At 38.6% G+C, this 22,715-nt stretch overlaps 1 protein-coding gene across 2 annotated transcripts in view; it reads right to left on the reverse strand.

Annotated features, from left to right (window-relative positions):
- Positions 1–2,916: 2,916 nt before the first annotated feature.
- The window catches only part of brpf1 (bromodomain and PHD finger containing, 1), a 37,426-nt gene continuing 17,627 nt past the window's right edge, over positions 2,917–22,715 (reverse strand). The window contains exons 6-17 of one of the 2 annotated variants that reach the window (XM_079467237.1): positions 19,110–19,281; positions 18,904–19,035; positions 15,817–15,945; positions 15,142–15,321; positions 11,244–11,595; positions 8,851–9,153; positions 7,703–7,975; positions 6,107–6,248; positions 5,337–5,470; positions 5,124–5,239; positions 4,699–4,853; positions 2,917–3,848 (exon numbers count right to left, since the gene is read on the reverse strand). In XM_079467237.1, the coding sequence (XP_079323363.1) occupies positions 3,665–3,848; positions 4,699–4,853; positions 5,124–5,239; positions 5,337–5,470; positions 6,107–6,248; positions 7,703–7,975; positions 8,851–9,153; positions 11,244–11,595; positions 15,142–15,321; positions 15,817–15,945; positions 18,904–19,035; positions 19,110–19,281 (2,272 nt within the window). In that variant the 3' untranslated portion in view covers positions 2,917–3,664. The remainder of the gene's footprint in view (positions 3,849–4,698; positions 4,854–5,123; positions 5,240–5,336; positions 5,471–6,106; positions 6,249–7,702; positions 7,976–8,850; positions 9,154–11,243; positions 11,596–15,141; positions 15,322–15,816; positions 15,946–18,903; positions 19,036–19,109; positions 19,282–22,715) is intronic. The other variant, XM_079467238.1, reaches the window with a different exon arrangement.

Here is a 22,715-nt window from a genome sequence, read left to right on the forward strand (position 1 = left end):
CAATGACTTCCAATATCGTAGTCTTGAGGAGCACGCCAACCTCCTGGTAATTATATCGGACAGTTTACATGTTCAGGTAATTAATTTTATTATTGTAGTACTTTTTGCACCTAGTCATTTTACCTCAACTATTTACGTTAATAATAGCAGAGGTTTATGGGTAAAATGTAAATTAGTTTATTTAATCGCGCAGATGACATGTCAGTGCGGCGCGAGCTCTGTAATACCCCGCTGTCTCGTCCCACTTTTGGATTGTTTGGCTTTCCTTACTAACGCTCAATTTGCGTGATTCGCCTCATTCGCGCCAATCACACTGCAAGTAGGTGTAGGTCTATCACCAGGGAGTCAGCCAAGAGAGAGTCAGTACACTGGTCCACTTGCACTGGTACACTGGTCCATGGCACTTAGTTCTCAGCTTTGTAGTTTTTTTTGGGAAAGGAACAGTGGATATGCATATCTACACGGACTGCAAGGATGGTGTACTGGTTGGTTGTGTCCGACCGATTGTGGTGGGCTGGTCTGAGCGAAAATGCCAGGGCCTTTTTTGTCTTAGTCCAGCCCTGGGCAATGTTTTGCGAGGAGCAAGAGTCTTTGCTGGCTGCCTGGGTGCCCCAATCCCAGAACAGTGTGAGTCGAGTCCATTAGAGGACTGTGCAAATCAGGTGGAGCAGGTTCAATCTGTTCTTCCGCTGCCCATTGAATGGGGCTAAAGATTACAACCTGAGAGAGTATTGTACTGTTGTAACTCTTTCACTGAAGCGGGTTGTGGCTATGTTTTAACAGCTCTCACCGTCCTCTGGTCTATCTGCATTCCCTTATTTTCAATAATGTAGGAAATGTAGATAAAATATAGTGTTATATAGTCAGTGTTGTCAAAGCTGCTGAAGAACCCGTTTGTTGAGCTGCTGATGGTTTGTGGGAGTAGATCAAAATATCATCTAAAATTAAGTTCAAAACAATAGCGGTCCAACATCACTATCCAGATCAGTCACAGTTTTTGATAGAAATTATATTTCTATTTGGCAATTATTTTACTTGTAGGTGTAGTAGAGCAATAGAAAACCTACAGACCCATATTGCTGCTAATTCTGTCCAGTTGAATCATTAATTGAAAGGGCGTGTTCAAAGTAATAGCAGCGTGGAGGTCAATTAGAGAGGTAAATCATTCTGTGAAAAAACTGGTGTCAAACAAGTGGCGCTTATTTATGAGCGAATGCGGCAAATGTTGTACTTTGCATTTATCTCTGAAAATCTGAGTAATGGGTCCAACAAGATTAACATCTCCAGAAAATTTGTGGAGTGACATCAAAAACACTGTTTCTGAGGCAAAACCAAGAAATGCAGAGGAATACCCTCATTAGAGTTGCAGGCGACGAGTGTTGCTACTGAACCGTCTAAGTACTGTGTCGTTCCATTCACTTGTGCATTTGCGTATCAAGTCTTTCACGAATGCAAGCTGCACTAACCTGGCCTTTCTCTCGTGTAGCATTGTGCGTCTGTGCTCCAACTTGAAAAACTGTTCTTCAACTTGAAATGGATTTGTAACAAGTTTACTCGGCGACCAATAAGCATTCACCATGACGAAGCCTAGTAACAACCAAAATTATGCATTTTCCCCATTCTTTTTATTTTATTAAATTTTTGAACATTTAATATTAAAATAATAACTAAAAGGGATATTTTTTTGGGCCACGCCATGGACTGAAGCAGGGGCATCAATGACCGCTACGGGGGGCACGGCCCTCGAATGCCCCACCATAGCGCCTGCGCTGGATACAGATGCTTTAGGAATGACTTTTAAAGACACTCTTAACTCCATGGGCGTTAGACAACATGTGTCAGGAAATACTTTGTTTAATACCGTTTTACAGTCTAAATGTGGGCGATGTTAAAATTATTCAGCAGAGAAAAGACATTTCGGATGATTATCTGGTATTATGTTTGCTTCCCTGGCTTATGGCTGCAAATCATACTCCTTGTTACAAATACGGTAGAACAATAACTTCAACTACCAAAGGTGCGTTTCTTGATAATCTGCCTGAATTGTCACAAATCTCTAGCATGAGTAATAACGTTGAAGATCTTGACTTTGCCATTGAAAATTTTAACTCCACCGCTAGACGCTAGACACAGTTGCTCCTCTGCGCTTAAAGAAAATAAAAAATGGCAGCCCAACACCGTGGTATGATGAACACACTCAGGCTCTAAAGAAAGTGGCACGAAAAATGGAGCACAACTTTAAGAAAACTAAATTAGAGGTATTTGGTACAACATGGAAGGATAGAATTCGAAAATACAGGAAAGCCCTAAAAACTTCTAGATCCGCCTACATTTCATTACTAATAGAAGAACACCAGCACAACCCTAGGTTTTTATTTTTAACACAGTGGCTAAATTAACCAAAAATAAATCGTCAGCAACTTCTGATTCTGTATACCAGCATAGCAGTGCTGAATTTATGAACTACTCCACAAATGGTTCCAAGGTTACCTAAGTGGGCAGGACGCAGTTCATGCCCAGACCTGACAAAAGCTGAGATGATACAAGGACGCGGTGACTTGACAGATCTTGACTACAAATATGTCCATCTTAGTCCACCGAGAAGCAACATAGATGTATTAGTATATAATGAGAATATAAATTTTTTTTAATGTGCTGCTAACTTTAAAATAAATAATAAAACATATAAATCTGTTGAAAAGGCATCTTTAGAAATTGTTAATAATGTTGTCAATCGTGATCCCCATTTCTTTAAATATTCCCAACCAGTTTTTTAACAGAATCGGTTCATAAAGTTTCTGTTCACCTTTTAAAACCTCTTCCTACTAACTTGATGATTTAGTTAAGCAACATAGATAACCATTTCTAAAACATGCTTGTAGATTCATCATTAAAAAGAAATAACTCAAAGCAGATGTACAAAACTCAAATGTTTTTATTAAAGCCTATCGCACATATTTTATATTTATATATAAAAGATCTACAGTGATAGAACTGGCACATGAGCAGACAACAGTTTGTCATCAATGTATTCATTCATCCTCAATAAACAACAGATGTGAAATGTATGAGAAACGTTAACCACATACACAGACAGATACACAAATTCAAGAGCTGAAATGTGTGTCGCTGCAATTATAGGAGGATGAGATCTTGTGTCATTTGGAAGAACAAATAAATACAGTACCGCAAATTATGCGTTGTTTGTGCCCTTTGCACAAAATGCACTGCTTCTTTTTAACATAATTTATGAACACTTACATGAATGCTCTCTTGCTCATAACCACACAAACACAGTCAGCAGAACACATGGTTAAGGTGTACGAAATTCTGAAGATGTGGTTTTAGACATTTTAAAATCGCAATCTATGCAAGTTGTTTCTTTTCGGTCATAAGCAGAGGTCTATCAAAACTTATTTACATACAGAATACTGGCTGTAGTGTGAGGTAAATGGACCACATGTTTGTCCTTTATTTATGAATGTACTGGAAAAACACAAAGCTGCACTGATCCTGTGTACACGAAAAAACAACAGTCCTGTCTAAAGACTACCATCAGCTTAGCACCAGAATAGAGAAAGTAGTAAAGTGTGTATTTCAATGTAAATGCATACTTTCTATAGTAATTTTTGTTGGGAAATGAAACTGGTTCACTTGTGTGTGTTCAGTCGCTTTCACTGGTATCACTGCTGGGGTCACCCTGGACTTTGTTACGGTGTTGCATTGCACGGTGGTACGCCACCTGAACGGACTTTCTGATGTTTGACTTTCTCCCCTCCAACATCTTCTCCTTGTCTAGATCCTGATTCACACCAAGGGGAACCAATTTGGAGCGCGGCAGCCACTGCCTGTACACAGACAGACATTTAGAAAAAAATAATTATTTTCGCATCCACACAATGACAGCTGTCTACTGCATTTTCATGCTTGCTTCCTCTGGCCTATTTATCTTTGTTTGCAAGCACAGGCTGTTAAAAAATGCTGACAGCTCCAAATCGCTTTCACAAAATAAGCCTTGAGAGTTTGAGAACAGTCAAGTCAATACGGAAACCTTTTATCTAGGAATAAACATTCATATAATTATAAGGAGTCCAAAAGTAAAACTCGCCATGTGCTCATCAAAGTAAAAATAGGCTTGTCAAGTAAATAAAACCTTATTCACAGATGGCACCTTTATTAGGTGTTTTTTATTACATGGTTGGCATTTCTAATGTATACCACCAGATAAACGTTTCAGATAGTCAGCGTTCTCAATGTTTCTTTGTTCCCACTTTATATTAGGTTTCTTTAACTCCTGTGTACTTAAATAAAAAAGCACTTAGTGTGCACATACTGTACATATTACGGAATTTTTTTTTAATGTTTCTCTTTTCTTTTTATAAGCTTGTGACAGACAAATTCACCCAAATTCTGCCAGTTTAGAACAAACCGACATTTTTATAATAAATAATATAAATGTAAAATAAGAGTTATTATACAAGGGCATTCATACAGTAGAATTAAACAAAAAAATAATTGCAATATTTAAACGAAAAAAATTATGGCAAGCATTTAAACAAGCCAATAAATCATTCTCCCTTCCAGAACTACGTATGGCGATAAGATAAATATTCCGTTCATTATACCACAATAAATAATTTTCAAGATTTAATTAGTAAAAAACAAATAAGTGAAAACACAAATGTTTGTAAGACTAACCAGGTTCTCTTGTTGTCAAAGAAAAGCACTAGAAAGAGGTGTTCTCGGGCCTCCTGGGTCATCTGCTCTCCTAGTTTTAGCACTTCGAGAGGTGGAACTGGAATCGGGACACCCCTGTGGAACACACCTTCTCGTGGCATCTTGGGATCAATGATCTGGAGGGAACATCAACCAGATTAGGTAGTTGCACATTGATTGACATCGCCCTCTGCAGGTCAAGCAGAGCAAACCACTAAACAAATATCCTAAATATCACTTTAATACAAAACAGCTAAGAAGGACACAAAGAGATAAATAGCCTTGAATTCATTTTAACACATCACTATATAAACATGAATTTTCTTTATTTGGGTAATGTATGACCTGGACAAACATTTTTAAGGAAAACGTGCTAACAACTACTAATTTCGTATAGAAGCACTCACCAGTGCGGGGTAAGAGGGGTATCCTCTGCACTTGGCCCACACAAGATCAAGAGCATCCAGAGAACTGTAATCGTCAGAACTCATCCAGCATCCGGAGCGGCCCCTGGCTCGAACCACTGCGTGCATGCACACACAAGCACACACAAATACACACTGAGTCTATGACCAGCTTACATGCAGAGTCTCATTTGATGGTGTGTCTACTATACTCACAGTGGGAAACTCCTCTCGCCCCGCCCATTGAGTACGAGTCGTTTTCTGTCCCAGACGTATCTTCGCTGCTGTCCTCTGGGAATGCTGAGCGGGAAAATGAGGCCTTTCCACGTCCCTGTTTAGAGGGAGTGGTACTACAAAAAAGGAACATATATGGATTATGCTCGCATTTTTCACTTTTAAAATGCAGCTGTGCAACATTACAATAGTAATGCCTGATTTGCACATAAGTTTTTCATGTAAAATCATTTTTTCTGTAGGAACTGTAGGAACTAATGCAGGGCAGGGCAATATAATAAACATGCAGTATTTTGCAAGCAAAAAAATGCTACACCTAAATATTGCAATGTTACATACAGGTCATTATAATTACTATAAAAAAAGGGTGCGACCAATTGAAAAGTTACTGAGTCAGCAGTGAGTGGTTCTCTTTTCATTTGTTTGATTCATATTAACAACATAGACTAGTAGGAATACTAATACTGTTTTAGTTTGAAAATTGGGGTTGCGTTTCTGTGAACGATTCAAAATCGTATTACATTTACGCATTTGACAGACACATTCATTATAAGCGACTTAAGTTGCATTATACTATACATTTTTGTTTCTGAATATGTGCAATCCCTCGGATCAAACCCATGACATTGGCGTTGCTAGCCCCATGCTCTTACACACCAGTGTGTAAACAGGACCTCAGTGTGCAACACACTGAACATTCTGAATCTTCATGGCAAGAAAAGTGTGTAGAGTGTGCTTGTGTGTGCGTGTACCTGGTCCTGTCGGATGCGGCACTGCTGCTGCTACTGCTGGTGGACTCAGAGTCGGAGCTGGAGCGCGGGAGACTGCGTTCATTTCTGTACACCAGAAAACTCTCAGTCACCGGCTGACTGCTGAAACCATTACTGTGCAGATCTGAGAGAGGAAGACCACAATATTTTATTATAGAATAAATCAACAAAAAAAAAGTTCTATTGTGTAAAGCTATCAAAATACAGTTTATACTGTATATATACAGCGGGGAAAATAATTGGAAATTTTTGGGTCAATAGCCCATTTAGAAATCCCCTAACTGATAAAAATGCTGATGTGTCAAATACTTATTTCCCCGGCTGTATACACTCACTGGCCACTTTATTAGGTTCACCTGTCCAACTGGTCGTTAACGCAAATTTATAATCAGCCAATCACATGGCAGCAACTCAATGGATTTAGGCATGTAGACATGGTCAAAACGATCCGCTGTAGTTCAAACCGAGCGACAGAATGGGGAAGAAAGGTGATTTTGAACGTGGCATGGTTGTTGGTGCCAGACTGGCTGGTCTGAGTATTTCAGAAACTGCTGATCTACTGGGATTTTCACGCACAACCATCTCTAGGGTTTACAGAGAATGGTCAGAAAAAGAGAAAATATCCTGTGGGCGCAAATGCCTTGTTGATGGAGGTCAGAGGAGAATGGCCATCCCTTATGACCACAGTGTACCCATCTTCTGATGGCTACTTCCAGCAGGATAACGGGCCATGTCATAAAGAGCGAATAATCTCAGACTGGTTTCTTGAACATGACAATGAGTTCACTGTACTCAAATGCCCTCCACAGTAATCAGATCTCAATCCAATAGAGCACCTTTGGGATGTGGTGGAATGGGAGATTTGCATCATGGATGTGCAGCCGACAAATCTGCAGCAACTTCGTGATGCTATCATGTCAATATGGACCAAAATCTCTGAGGAATGTTTCCAGTACCTTGTTGAATCTATGCCACGAAGGATTAAGACAGTTCTGAAGGCAAAAGGGGGTCCAACCCGGTACTAGTAAGGTGTACCTAATAAAGTGGCCAGTGAGTGTATATATATATAAAAAAGTGACACAATGGGGGACATTGATGAACGAATGTTCAGTTGTGGGTGAACCGTCCTTTTAACTAGGTGTTATTAAGAACTTGCAATGAAGTTCTCCAAAATGCTTGGGGAATCATTTGGTGGACACATAAGATCATTCACATCTGATGCACATTTCATACAAATGCAAGAGCCGAATAAAATCTCATGCCCAAAATCTTCAGTACCACACTGGTTGCATATTAAACAAAGGCCTAATGAAACAGTGGAAAATGGACAAACACTTTTCTTATTTAATTTCTTTTAAGACATGATTTGGTAAAGCGTGTAATATACAGTACTGTTTGTAAATATCTTTTCAACTTTTAAAGAAACTGACATTACTTTTATGGCAAACTCTGTCAAATCAAAGGCTCATTGTGTCAACAAGCACTGAAAATACAGAAAATCTTTCTGATCTGATTTCAGAAAAAAGGATTTGGGTAAGCTGTTTCTTTAATGCAGCTACCTATCCAAGAGATACATACCCAGTATGAGGTGATCTTGTTCGCTGTCTGAATCCGAGCTGGAGCTGGACTGTGGACTGTGGAGTCTCTTGCGTGATTGGGGGAGAGAGGGAAGCTGGGGTGGGCCAATTGGACTGGAGCCCAGCACCCCTGGGCCATGCATCATGTCTCGGTTCTTAGGGGGTCGACCTGGGCGCTTCGGAGGGCCGGTGGCTTTGGGATTTTTCTTTGAGAAGAGGACAGATGTACGACGTCCAACCTCAGGGGCCAGCGCACAAGAGGACACGCTAAGGTCTACAAAGAAAACCCGGGAAAAAAAAAATCACAAATTTCATTACATTTATTACACATGATATATTTTGCTTCATGGCCGGGCAGCATCGAGACTGAAATAAATGTTAAAGCAGAAAACTGGATCAAATGATGCGATTTTTTGTTTTGTTTTACACAAAGCTGCAATTTTTGAATATTTTTCCAAATGTGTTTGATGTTTTTGGAGAATATCGAAGCGGGAGAGTGAATGAGCTAACAAACACATATAGGGCTTCCCCTCTGCGTTCGCTCATGTGAATCTTGGTCGGGACTACCAGAGGTCTTGTACTTTGTACTGCTACAACAGATATCTTGTTGCGTAGTGCGAGCACCATAACGATTTAACATTGTTTATACCCTTCATTTCTTTGTAAGCAGACAAACTTACAAAATCAGCAGGGGATCAAATATTAATCCCCCCCATATGTCTAAAGAAAGCTTGGAGTGTCTACTTTTAAATTAACAAATACATATTTGAACAAATTTAAACAAATAAATGTTCTGCTGGAGCCAAATCAATAGCGCAGCAAATTTCTCGTCAAATATACAGCACGTTTAGGCGATGTAACATTGCACATGTGGGCCGGATATTCAGACGGTCAGATACAAAGAGATAAAGTTAACTTTTATTTTAGAAAAAGATTGCGACTTCGATGAAAAACGGTTTCATTGTGAAGAGCTGTGGATCAACATTACGATCCCGAAGTTTTTTGGTGTTTTACTCACAGTGTTGAGCATTACAACCAATCATAGACAGCTTGTCTAGGACACATTAAAGACACATGTGGTATGGCATGAGTAATTTTTGACCGAATTTTAACATGTCTGTGGACTCTTCATTAAAGATGTTTACTGACCTTTTCCACCAATCTCATGGCTGCTGCTCTCTCCATCATCGTGACGGCCACTCGCAGAGGCATGATGCGCATGGACTGAGCTGCGTTCCAGCGACAAGCCCGACTCATGGTTGCCAAAACCACAACTGCCCTCACGCTGATGAGCCAGCTTACGCTTAATAACGGTCATCTCCTTCCTCAAGGCTTTAGCTCGCCGGGACTGGCCGATACTGTGCTTCCCTGACATTACTTCATCATAACGTGCCTGCAGGATCTGCAGCTGCTCCTCCAGAGGCAAACGCCGTCGGTTCTCCAGCAAAATATCTGTGAACAGGAACAGAAAACATCAGAGGCACATAACAGCATTTCAAAACAAGACTTTTGACCCCCTGACAAAAAAATCTCCTGAAGCTTAAAAAGAAACTGACCCTCAACCTCGGGAGCTTAATATAAATACTAAACGGGTTGTTATTTTACACAATTGTGCTCAAACCTATTCATACCTAGGTAAATATGACCAAAAATACAATGAAAATAAATCTGGATCTGCCTTTTAATCTTATATTTAAAAATATACAAAAATATAACCTTTCATAAAAGAATAAGAATATCTCATTAGGAAATTAATGTTTTTCTCTAATACACATTGCTCATAACTAATCATACCCTTTTATTTCATACTTTTTGCAACCTTCTTTTTTGCAAAAATAACAACTGTGATTTTTATTATCATTGTTTTGTTTACATATCTTATTTTTAACATTAAGTAATGTACTTTAGAAGCTATACACATACATATATGTTTCGCAGGTTAACAATTTAAAACACAAAACATTTTCAGAGTTTAACAACCACCTAACTTTAAATGAATCGTGTGCATCCCTGAATGTTTCGATCTATTGTAATAGTTGTTTTTTGAGTCTCTTGATTGTCCTTAATTTATAAATATTAATCTCATCATTTAACAGTTACTGCACAACATGACTCAAATATACAGAAATGCAGAAAAAGCTAAGATTCTGGAGGTCCTGTATGATTTTTCTGAAGATCAGTGGACCGTTTAAAGCTTCAGGACAAACTAGAAACCCTTAAACAACTATGATGAAACATAAAAACTGTCATTGACTGTTCAGCTAACATCACGCAGTATTAAGAATAAGGGTGATGTAAACTTTTGACCTGGGCTATTTTTATTCTTCTTTATGTAAACACATTTTTTTTAAGTAACTTGTTTAGGGCAGGACTACATTAAAAATAAACCTTAATTAAAAAAATTCTTCTTATTTTTCCAAAATGTTCAGCATGTTGTTTTCCAGATTCTGCAAGGGGAATGTAAACTTTTGAGCTCAACTGTATTTGACTCGGGTATGAATAATTGTATTTAATGTGAGGTTTCCCTGTTAGGAAAATGTGCAACTTTTTGTGATTTTGTTGCATTTAAGCATAATCAATGAAAATTCTAAACATTTGACCAAATTAAGAAATAAATGTTGGTTTATAAGTAAAAAGTAATGCTGACCAACTTTTATTATGTGTAAGTTGGACAAGTGTCAAAATTCAGTGGATTTCAAATGGAAACAGAATTTTCAATAAGGGACAGGGCTGTGTGCCCGAATATAATGTTTTTATTTCCTAAAATTATTAATTAAGATGTAATAATATTATGCCACAATTATGTGATTAAATAGACAATCCTGAATTATGAGTTTAATTGTTACTGTGTGTTCACACCAAGCGCGACTTGCGCGAATAAAACGCACTATTCGCGAGTAGTTGGACGCTTGAACATTTGGATTTTACTCGCTTCATTCGCGCGCGAAAAATTTGCGTCTTGGGAGGTGCTTCTGCCAGGCGGCTCCCATCTAATTGCGAAATTGCGGACATGGATTTGTTGAGAGGGTAGCTGCGCATTATGTACTATAGAAGGCTAAGATAGACATAGACTCGTTCGGCGCCGTGTCTGGGTTCATCAGATCCTTCGGAGGCGCATTCCTTCATTGTTGTTTCAGATTTCTGCCTCCGCTCGCTATCTCATAGTCACGTCACTACTAGAGCATGCTCCTGATTGGTTAATGCGGCAAAATTTTCGGCAAAGTTCAGACTTTCCAACAATTCGCGTCATATGCGCACAGCGTCATTTGCGCGAATCGCACCGCAAGTAGGTCTATCGCGTCTTTGCATTGACTTAACATGTAAATCACTTGCGCTTAACGCTTCATTAGCGCTTGGTGTGAACACAAAGTTAGATACAGCTTGGAAGGACAAAATCTTTTTTATGTAATTATATTTTTCATGATTTCATGGTAGAGTATAAGGTTGCTCTAAAGATTAAAAAAGTGATGGATCACAAAAGTACACTATTTTTGAAAAATAGACAAGACTCGGTAAAACAAGTTAGAAGAAACACAACTGACCATCTTCAGCAGCAGACGCTGATCTCTCTCTTTCTCTTTCTCTGAATCTCTCTCTCTCGTGTGGTGACTCCGGGCTCGGCTCTCTGGGAAGATGCATGCCTGTCTCGTAATCATAGCCAATTCTTTCTGCCTGTCTGCGCGCTTGCCGTAAAACAGCACCACCAACTTCTCGCAATCGCAGTGCAGCGCGGTAGAAGACTGTGTCTTTGGCATTGTATTTCAGACAGTTGTTGACAATGAGCAGAAAGTCACTCTCAAAAGTATCAAAGCTTAGATAGTGATGTGATTCTAAACCCTTCCACATCGTCTGAAAGTCCATCGGTCGTTCAATGTGATCCAGGTAATCAGGGACCTAACAAAATGGAAGAATAGAAACACAGAGCTGTGAAGGGATTTAAAGCAATGAAGCTGGAGCACTCATGTAGCTGGTAACGCATATCGTGTTCTGTGTGGGACGGATCAATTCTTCCTTACAACATCTGCATGTTTCTTGAAGATTGTACATCTAGTTCAACACTTACAAAAACATTAGCCTCTTTTACACTGGTGGGCCAGGGCGAGCCAGACAGGAGACTAGCTAAATTTTACCATAACACAACAAATGTGATGGAGAAACCTGTTGTGGTTGTTTTTTTTCTTTTAGTGTTTGCATGGCAAAAAACTGAAAATATAAGATGAGTAGACTGTGGTTTAGCAGTGTTTACGTAAGAAAGAACACGATTTGCAACAAGAAGTTCATGCAGCTGCAATAATTGTGAGACATTTCTACAAATTAAGTTTTGGTGAATCCTTACATTGTGATCTATACACAATAGATTTTATTTGCATGATATTAGACAATTTTAATTTCACAAAATTTGATCTTTTGTCACTGTACAGATAAGGCTGACTGTTACAAGTTTGAAACACTGTAGTCACATGGACTATTTCATGTCTTTCCAAATTTTCCATGCTTTTGAATAAGCTTTGTGTTGATGCCTATGGGGGACTCAGGAGGCTCCCGGACCTAGTCAAAACTATCTTCATTTGCGTTCCGAACATAAACGAAGGTCCCAGGGTTGTTGATCAACTGAAGGGTGAGTAATAATTTAACACAATATTATTCTTGGACGGAGTATTCCTTTAAAAGAAGTGATTATGAGTAGCGATCAGTCAGCAGAAGTGCTAAGGTATAAAGTTTTTCTTCTGTTGGGTACTGTGTTACTGAAGTCATATTAAGTTTTCGTTAGCAGCTCGTTACTGCTAGACATTATAGTTTTGCACTTTGCACGGAGCTAGATGATCGCTGTTTGATCCATTCTAGTCGCCCTTTGTTTTGCCAATCGAGAAGGCGTGTTCAGATGTATTCTGCGCTAATCTCAACACATACTTAAGCGGTGCCTTGCGCTGGCGCGGTAACCGTCATCCCTCGTGTGCAGGCCTTCTCTTGTAAAGACCGAAGAGTGTAAAGACGTGCGCCTTAAGCTGCGCGACTCCACCGAGAAAGGACATCGGGAAGGCACTTTAGTATAATTAATATACCTTTGCTTTCCCTTTCCTTGTATACTAACAACATGTGTTTCCGCGGGTCCCGTTTTATGTAATTCGCCATGTTCTGTCAGCCTTCGTAGTGTTTAACAGCATACATCTCTATCACAGGTGTTCGAGTTATTTATCATGACAAGTGTTACTTTTTTTAATGCATTTTAAAGTTGTACCTGTTCTCTTTCAGGTCTTATTGCTCTTTAACTATCAAATGCACACAAGATTATGTGAACAACACACAGGGTTCACATAAACACATTTGGTTATGTCAGTGGATGTGTATCAGCATTTTAAAGTGACAGTAACCTAATAAACCTGTTGCTTTCTGTATTATGATAAGTCTATATATTCAGTATATTTATTACCACGCATGTTTGTTGACGTTACATTACATTTGCAGTTCAATGTGATAACTTCGTACGTGCAGGTATCAAGGAGGCAGCGTAATCCGATTATTTATGTTTAAAAAATACATATTTCTATAGGTTTTCATGGAAAATGACTAATAGGGCAGGGATGATATATTGTGTATTTTTTATGCTCAGTTTCGCGGTTAAATGCCACCACAACCAAAAGCCATAGGGCGCTCTCGCGCAGAAGCTCCGAATATGGGACACAGAAGAAGAAACATTTTACACACCTAGTTCCAGGAAATGCCAATGGTCATAATCTTTCACTGTTCTTCCAACCTTTTCAGGTAATTTCATGATAATAAAGCATATTTATAATGATGATGTTTGAAGAGTGTTGCTTTTTAAAATGCACGTTATAAACGACTCAATCTTGTAGTGATTTTAGATTGCGCATTATTTTCTACTGATCAAAGAGCCGCAGATCAAAAAGTGTTTTGCTCGCACATGGTACGAAAATCTGAAGGTCGGTAATACTGTCACATAGCGCTGTTTGTCAACAGTAAATGCCTGTGACTTTGTAAGATCTCTTGTAGCGTGTCACTGTCGTACAGTCGCGACATATACATATAACATACATTCTAACACAGTGTGCATGGTCAACACAGTGTAAATTTTATAAATTACAAAATGCTATCGCCATCTTCAAATGTCCCTGAAATAAACTTTTATGGAGTTAAACCAACAATACCAACTGAATAAATAGTTAATTGTGCAACAAAAAATATGTACAAAGACAGAGAGAGGTAGATTTAAAAGCTTCTTTCAGCAAAACAATTACCAAAATACATCACATTATCACAGGAGAGGAAGAGTGAACTAGACCAGGCATTCTTTAAAATTGTCTGAAGGGATTACGAGCCATTTACCAAAGGAAAAAAAAGGCATGCGGAAACAACCTGGCCACACAACACCTTGTTACAGCACGGTCCATGACACATGCTTTATTGGTGATGGAAAATATGTTGCGTGTTTTGCTAGAGGAGCATATCTCACTGGCCATTGATATTTGGACAAGCTGACGGGGTCACAGCTTTCTGGGTATCGTATGCCGTTTTGTTGTTGAAAACTTTAAAGGCCATACTGTTCTGCTTAGCTTTGAACATATGCAGGGACATCACACTGCAGAGTGAATTCATGACTAATACGAGTAGGTTCGCAGACGCTGGAATTTCCAGAGTGGTGTTTTTGGAGTTGTTACAGATAGTGCCAGATGGCACAGGGTCAGGAGAAGAGGCTGTCACTATGCAAAAGCTTGTTTTTCTGAAAGTGAACTCAGCATTGGAAATATAGTTTTGACGATAAAAAGTGTATCAACAACCCTTCATTAGTTGACTTTTGTGTTAATGCAAGTATACACGTATAAAGTATAGCAAGTATATAATGCTACTGCTATAGGTTTGTTTATTGTTATTGTGTATATTTTTTGTTTGGTATTTTAAATTATTTCTTCTTTTGCTGTAACGTTTTTTGTTTAGGAAAAAAAAAATCAATATGTCCTCATCAACGAGTATTTTATTTTTCAAAAGTAATAAATCACATTCATGTTTTACTCCAAGCACTGTGTATTTTTTAACATTGAATAATTTAGCATAGTGCAGCGGTGATATTTAGAAAAAGAATATTGAAAATGATACTGAAGCGGCACACACTCGTCTAGCTTCCTACCTGTCTTCATCCCCTCCACCTGCCTATTGTAATTATCCCTTGTTAGCTCCCCTAGTTAATTTCCTTGTCTTTGCTGTCCTGTGCCATTTCATTTTGATTTGGTTATACTTACCTTGTGTTCTAGTTCACGTTTACGAAGTCCTGTCTAGATCATGAAAAGTTTTAAATTATGTTATTCCTGGAATCTTTTTTTTTTTGCCCCCACGTGGAAATCTTTGTTTTACAATTTGTTATTGTTCTGTTTTCGTTTTGGCCCATTGTGGGTCTTTCTTTTGAATAAAGTTTGAGTTTTGTACCTGCCCCCTGCTTTTGGGTTCTCCTTCCTGGTAAATCTTGACAGAACGAAACGGCCATAACTGAACCCAGCGGGCAGCACAATGGCCAGAGCTCAATCCCCGGCGCAATCCCGCCATGCCCACCTCCTGTTCAGCCTTCGCCAGAGGGACCCCAATGTGCGGGTGTTCGCCCGGGAGTTCCTATTGGCAACGGGGGAGACGGACTTCAACAAGGCGGAGCTGAAGGTTGTCTTTAAAGGCTGCCTCAGCAAACCAATCATGCCCCTGGACTCTTTTGTTTTTGCCCCCTCGTGGAAATCTTTGTTTTGCAATTTGTCATTGTTCTGTTTTCGTTTTGCCCCATTGTGGGTCTATCGTTTGAATAAAGTCTGAGTTTTGTACCCTCCCCCTGCTTTTGGGTTATCCTTCCTGGCAAATCGTGACATTGTAACATTTGCTCACGGTTCCCCCATAGTGTTGCTTTAATTATTACATGCATCTCTATGAACAAATTAAACTATAAGCACATCTAGTCCGAAAAGTTTTATCCATAATAGTTTTCAAAAGCAACAACCCCCAGAAAAAGGTGGATAGAACAATTTCTACCATTCACACATTTTTTTCCCGTTGCATGGTATATCCAGTTATTAAAGCATCTTACAACTTAAACGAAACCGATGAGAGTGCATGTTTTACCTCACTTAAAGGTACAGGCTCAGTAAAGAAGTTGCTGGTGTCTCGCTCCTGCAGCTGTTCGAGAGTGCTACGCAACAAAACCAGGAAAGGTGTCAACTGCAGCTCTAACGCCATCTCCTGAATCTTTATCTAAAAGACATGAAAACAGTTTTAAGTCATTATAAAACAACAACAGACACTCAGCAGAGTTATTTCTATTTTAGACGGTTTCAGCGGCAACAACATAAATGTTACGTGGACCAAACTTAAGTTCTGGTAGACCTCTGCGAAGAATCTATAAATGTTGAGTAGTGTCCGACGAAACCATCTATATAGCATTAGTAGACCAATTGATTGCTTTTTTAATGAATCATAATGTTTGACAGCCAAACAGTGCATTAGCACTTTGTTCCTTAAGATAACCCACTTGTATTAAATACCAGAATCTGACAGACAGTAAAATAACCAATTCATAATTTGCTCCAGTTGGGAATATGGTGTACCATAAATACATTTGATTTGCTTTGATGCCAAATTACACGCAGCTAACTAAGCAAACATACACACTCATTCCTCAACAGCAGCATCCACCATTAAAAAAAATGGTTAACCACTACTACAGCTGATGATATTCTGATAATGTTTTTTTCCTTGCACATTTGGCCAAATCCTGATGATATTCTGATCACATTTTATTCTGAGCACATTTTACCAAATCCTAACTATATCAGTCTACTTTTAATTTTGTATTTAATCATTTCTAAGTGGTTAACTGTCATGATCCTGCCTCTGCTTGTCTTGGTTTTCGAGTCTTGTGTAATTCCCATGTGTTTTGTGTGGAGAAAGAGCATTGTTTTGGTTTGTCACGCCATGCTCTCTCTCCGGTGTCGCGTCCTTTAGCCCCGCCCCCTTGTTTCCCTGTTAGCGGCCCATTAGTGTTAGTCTTGTCACCAGCCCTGGTCCATCTTTCCCTTAGCGTTCCATCAATCCTCCTGTTAGCTTTCCTTTAGTGTTTCATTCATGTCACCTGCCGCCACTCTCCCTGTGTCATCAGTCCTGGTTAGTGTTTCCCTTTTTCAAGCCCCAGTTTCCCTCTGTCTCTTGTCGGTTCATTCTGCACGTTTACCCACCTTCGTCTGTCCTGATACCCTGCCTTCCATTGGAGTTACCTTGTTGCTGTTTCAAAGTTTGTGGACTTATAGTTTATTCATTATTCTTATACCTCGTTTGTTTTGTCCCCCTTGTGGGAAGTTTTAGTTTTCAGTCTCGTCTTGTTTTTGTTCATGTTTTCCCCATCGAGGGTCTTTGTTTGAATAAAGTTTTATTATTTAGCAAACCGCTGCCTGCGCTTTGGTTCTGTCCATTCCTCATGACATTAACAAAGCCTGGAGGTGAAAAATGCTTTATGTTCAGGTGTACATTATCAGATTCGCATAGCAGGACTAGCAGTTATAATCCCAATATTTCAGCACAGTTTAAATGCCCAATTGAGCATTTCCCACACTTTAATTGTGATAGAGGAGTTGTTAAGAATATGGATATAGGAAAGGAGGTCCATGGCTTCACTGGGTTTGTCAGGTAGGCATCCTCTGTGTTTTGGGATTATATGTTTATAAATACATATTACATTTATACTTACTTTTCAATGATATTATCAGTGAGACACCTAATGAATTGTGTGTCCGATAGCACCCTCATCACATCCATTATCCTGGGTGAAAGATGCCTTTGGATGAGGTACTGGTGATAACGACTTTTGTATGGTTTCCAACAATGCGACACGTCATCAGTTGTGTACCTCAGCCTATTTGGGTGTTTCGAGCATTTAACCAAAAAACACCCTCAGCTAAGGGAGACCCACCCCGGGTTGATCAGACCTGGGTGTGTGTTGCATTGTTATTTGGCAGCCCATACTGTGTCCATCCGCAGCCAGTGTATTCTTCTTTAAGCAACTTTGGACAGTTCTTGATTATCCTCCGCCGGACCGGTCCTCTGATTCCCACTTCCTGTATCAATTAGCTCATCCAGATTAGTGGCTGCAGCTTCAACAACACTTACTTTGCTGATATCAAAGTGGCATCACATCTCAACAGACAACCTGATGGCTAAGGTTGTCCTAGCCCCACTGGCACTGTAAATACATACACAGTGCCCTCGGTTTCGTATGGCATAGCAGCACAACACAAACATTCGTGCCCATTGGCCAACGCTGTTCCAGCCCCACTGGCACCGTTAATGCATGCTCAGTACCCCCAGTTCCGTATGGCATAACATGCCTCACAAGACAGCACTTTATTACAAGGTCATTTGGCAGCCCCCATACTGCGTCTATACATTTCAACCCCGGCCAGTGGCTGCTTCTCTCAGCAACAGTGGCAAGTTCTTTGATTACCTCCGCTGGACATATCCTCTAATCCCCAGCTCCCTTAAGCAGCCTTGTAGTAGAATTGGCCACAAAACCCCTGCAGCCCACTTTCTCCGGTTACTCCATACTGTACATGGCTCTTACGATAAAACTTAGTCTGTTTGTTTCCATATTCCACAGCTCACTCCAAGTGATTTCTTGTGCCGTTCAATGCCTTCCCACCTGATCCAGCAGCCTTGCTGCGCTTGAAAGACTGCTTTGGACTGTACTTGCTGCCTCTAGACGTTGTACCTCCTCCACCCAAAGGTAACACTGTTCATTTGTGGGTGTTGTTAATCCCAAACCAAGTCCCCATCTGCCATATTGACACAAGGACCAACTGAAGTGAATCTTACCTTGCACGCTCAGAACAAATAAATGTATACAGGTTTGGAACTAAATTATGTAAATGATGATGAAATATTTTTTTAACTCATTTCACACGTAAACGAAAACCTGCTCAAAAATTATAGACACCTTAATATATATTTTTTTCACTTTCAAGCCTTTGTTAACCCTTAATATCACTTATAAACTATTATATACAAAATTACCAGTAGTTATTAGGATGGGTGTGGTTTGGAATCAGTCAAATGTGCTTGAAAAAAAACATACAAGAATGTCAATTGCCTAATAATAATGCATGCACTGTATAGAGTCCATGTATTCATCTGTTGGAAAGCAGAAGTTGGTTTTAGTCTTACCGTCTCTCTCTTGAGCTTCTCTCTCTTGCGGATAAGCTCCACCAGCAGCCGGGCTCTCTCTAGGTCATGACGGAGTCTCTGCCACGCTTTCAACTGCTCCTTCAACACAGAATGTTTCTCTTCACCTTCCCTCTGTTGACAAACATTTAATGTCAACAAAAAATCTTTACATTTTTCCCAATAAATCAACATGCTAATGCACTGACGGTAATAGTGGGGAGGGGCTCCGTGTTGCGCTGGGACTGCAGGTGCGTCTGGAGACGTCGCAGGAGAGGAACACCGTTGCGGCTCTGTCTCTTCAGTGTCCAGTAGCTATGGAGTCTCTGCATGAACTGACTCTTCCTCTGCACTGTTAGATTGTTTGTGATCTTACTTAACCTAAATCAGAAGTCACTTGATTTACTAAAGGGCATATTCACACAAGAACATTTGGAGATGATGTTTGAAAAATGTTTTGGACATATATTTTTAATACCAATTTGAATCAAAACAATGTCTTCCATATCCATACTATATTTAAGTCAGGGTAAACCAATTTAATTGGTGTGTCACACCATTAAAAAATGTGTTACAACCAAATTTGAACCACCAAGTATATCAAATACGTTTTCGTAATCTTGAAAAAATTTGCAATAGTCTCTGCTCTCAAACACTGGGAGCGTGTCCCCTGTCAACGCTGAAGCCATGCGCACTCGCCTCTTTCAAACTGAATCCCCAGTATATGCGAAGCGTTTTACATGAGGATTCAAATTCAAACGCATGCGATATTCAGCAATAAAGAATCACTGAAGTGGGTTGTGAACTTTTATATCTCTTGCCGACCTGACTCTATACAGTATTGCATTAATGACTTAAAGACTTGGCTAAACTCAAATTGTCTTAGTTTAAACTTGACTAAAACAGAACTCTTAAGGGCCCTCGCTCCTCCAAATCTAACAAAAAAACATAACAAATTCTCCCAAACTCGACCTTGAAGCTACATCAATTATACCATCGGCCACTGTCAAAAACGTAGATGTCATTCTTGATTCTTCATTAAACTTAGATGCTTATATTAGCTTATATTACTTTCTAAAGCTGCATTTTTTTTAATTCGGCGTATTGCCAAGCTCTGTCGCTTCATCAGCCAGCCCAAAAGATGCTGAATCATTAGTACATGCATTTACACATCTCACCTCCATTATTGGAATGCCCTCTTTGTCTCTCGTATGCAATATATTCAAAACTCTGCTGCACTAATGTTAACTTGCACTAAACGGTCTGCCCATATCCCCCTGTTCTATTTAATCTTCACTGGTCACCTCTCTTATTATCTATAAAATCACTGTATGTGTTCTGCTCCATCTTTTTTTTATTTTTTTTATTATTAACAACAAAGAAAGTTCTTTACAAACATTAGTGTATACAATGAAATACAACATAAATATAACAAAGATTTGCACAGTAGGGGGCTATTGTTAATTTACATAAAAATATTAAAGCATTTACACATTTTCAATGTTTTAATTGCTTTTTGCTTAGAAAATCGGAGTGAATCAATATAAAGCTCAGTTTCTTTCTTGAATGAGGTAAAACAGGGTTTTTTACAGGAAAATTTACATTTATAAACATAAAATTTTGTCATTAAGAGAATAAAATTTATTATATAAACCTGATTATGCTTGATTCTACTATTCTCCCAAAGACCAAATAAAATATGTTTCCAAAACAACATAAATTGGTCATCAATGTTTCTTGTGATAAGATCACATACATTTTTGCCAAAATGGTCTTATAAATGGGTAGTGCCAGAATAAGTGAACCACAGTTTCAGGGCAACAGTCAAAAAAGGTGCAATTAACATCAATATCACTTTTAAACTTTATAAAGTAATGTTTAACAGGATATATTCTATGTATTAATTTGAATGATACCTCCTTAACTTTGTTTGTAATTAAATACTGATTAGGAATAAGCCAAACCTTTTTCCACATAATATCTTCTACAAATCGTTTCCAATATCAGTAAATATAAGGCAAAGTCACAGAATTTCTTTGAAATAACTCTCTTATAGATCTGTTCTTTGCGTTAAGGGAAAAACAGATATTGCCTACATAAGTACTCACTATATTAAGTGGGGACAATTGTTGAGTACTAATTCTAATTGTTGAGTACTATGTCTAAACAGCATACTGATTTCAGGAGAAATTGCACCAAAAACTTTAGCATATTCCCCTGGTGTTACAGGAATCTTATAATGCACCAAAAATTCATTGTAAGTGAAAAGAAGACCATTTGAGTTATATAGCTGATCCACCAAAATGATGCCATTATCAAACCAATGTTTTAAAAAAAACGATTTGCGCTTATATAATATATCCCTATTGTTCCATATATAATACTTATGTGGTGAAAAGTTATGCTTGAAAATCAATGACCATGATAAAAAGGCCTGGCGATGAAATTCTGAAAGTTTCACTGGTACTTTATCAATATTATAATTACAACTAAGAAGAAAATGTATATTACCAAGGTTAGAAAGAGTATGGGAGGGTATGAAGTTCCAGATTGAGTAAGGATTTCTGACCATCTGACGAAGCCAATTAACTTTAAATGTATTATTTAACATTTCAAAATCTAACACATTTAGGCCGCCATTTTCATATGAATTCATTATAATTGTTTTCTTTATGTAATGTATTTTGTTTTTCCATACAAAGTCAAACAGTATTTTAATGCTCTCTCAATGCCTACAGCAAATACTTCTACAAGAAAAGGAGCCAATTCTCTTGAAAATAATATATATAATTCAGATTCAGTGATTTAGAATTTTTCAGATGACTAATTGCTTCCGACAATTCATATATTGTAACAGGTTTATCACAAGAGTCCTTTTCAGATTTTTCGATGGGTTTAATTTGCAACAAATTCAAAAAGGCATTAGCATTCACCTGAGAGTAACTACACTGTTAGACATTTCTGTAATTTTTACAGTTATTTACTTTATATCACCCAGTATAATACAGCAATTTATCTATACAGTAAATAACTGTAATTTCTATTGCATTGTGGGATTTTTGTGTGACAAATACAGTGATTTACTGTATTTTTTTAATTGATGTACTATACTGTATTTCCACTAACGGTCTTTGGCGGTCTGTAAACGCAACGTAATTATTTTGCTCATTTCTGAGGGACAGCATAGGCTTTGCTCTCTACGTTTTGAAAAAGGAACCCCACCGCAGAACGGAGAAGGTTTTACCGGGGAAGTCTATTTGAGTTTAACAGTTCCTGAAAACACCTGAAGCTGAAATTGTAACGGTGTGTTTTTCAGCGGAGCTGAGAGAGACTGTGACTTTTAAATAAATATTTTACAGCTGAGAAAACCGCACGTTTCCGACGGAGCTGAGAGAACTTTCCCGACGGAGCCGAAAGAACCGTACATTTACGACGGAGCCGAAAGAACCGTACATTTACTACGGAGCTGATAGAGTCGCACATTTTCGACGGCGCTGAGAGAAACGTACATTTCCAACGAAGATTGTTTTCACAAGAGAGAAAAACGCAAGGTAAAGTATTATTGCTACTTTTTTGTAAGAAACCCATTAAAAGACTGCTAGCAATATGTATTTCTGTAAGGTTTGCAACCACCATACTGCCAGGTTTAAAACTTTTTTTGACAATGCAAAAAGTAATAGAAACCTAGCTAATTGCAGATTTTCATGTGACATTGACAATAAATATTTTCCTATATTTTACACATACCCCTGTCATCTTAGCTGTGTATGTCAGCCAAACAGAGTTTAAGTGATTGTTTACATGAAAAAGAAAGT

This window comes from Barbatula barbatula (assembly GCF_947034865.1).
Source record: "Barbatula barbatula genome assembly, chromosome: 11".
Lineage (NCBI taxonomy): Eukaryota > Metazoa > Chordata > Actinopteri > Cypriniformes > Nemacheilidae > Barbatula > Barbatula barbatula.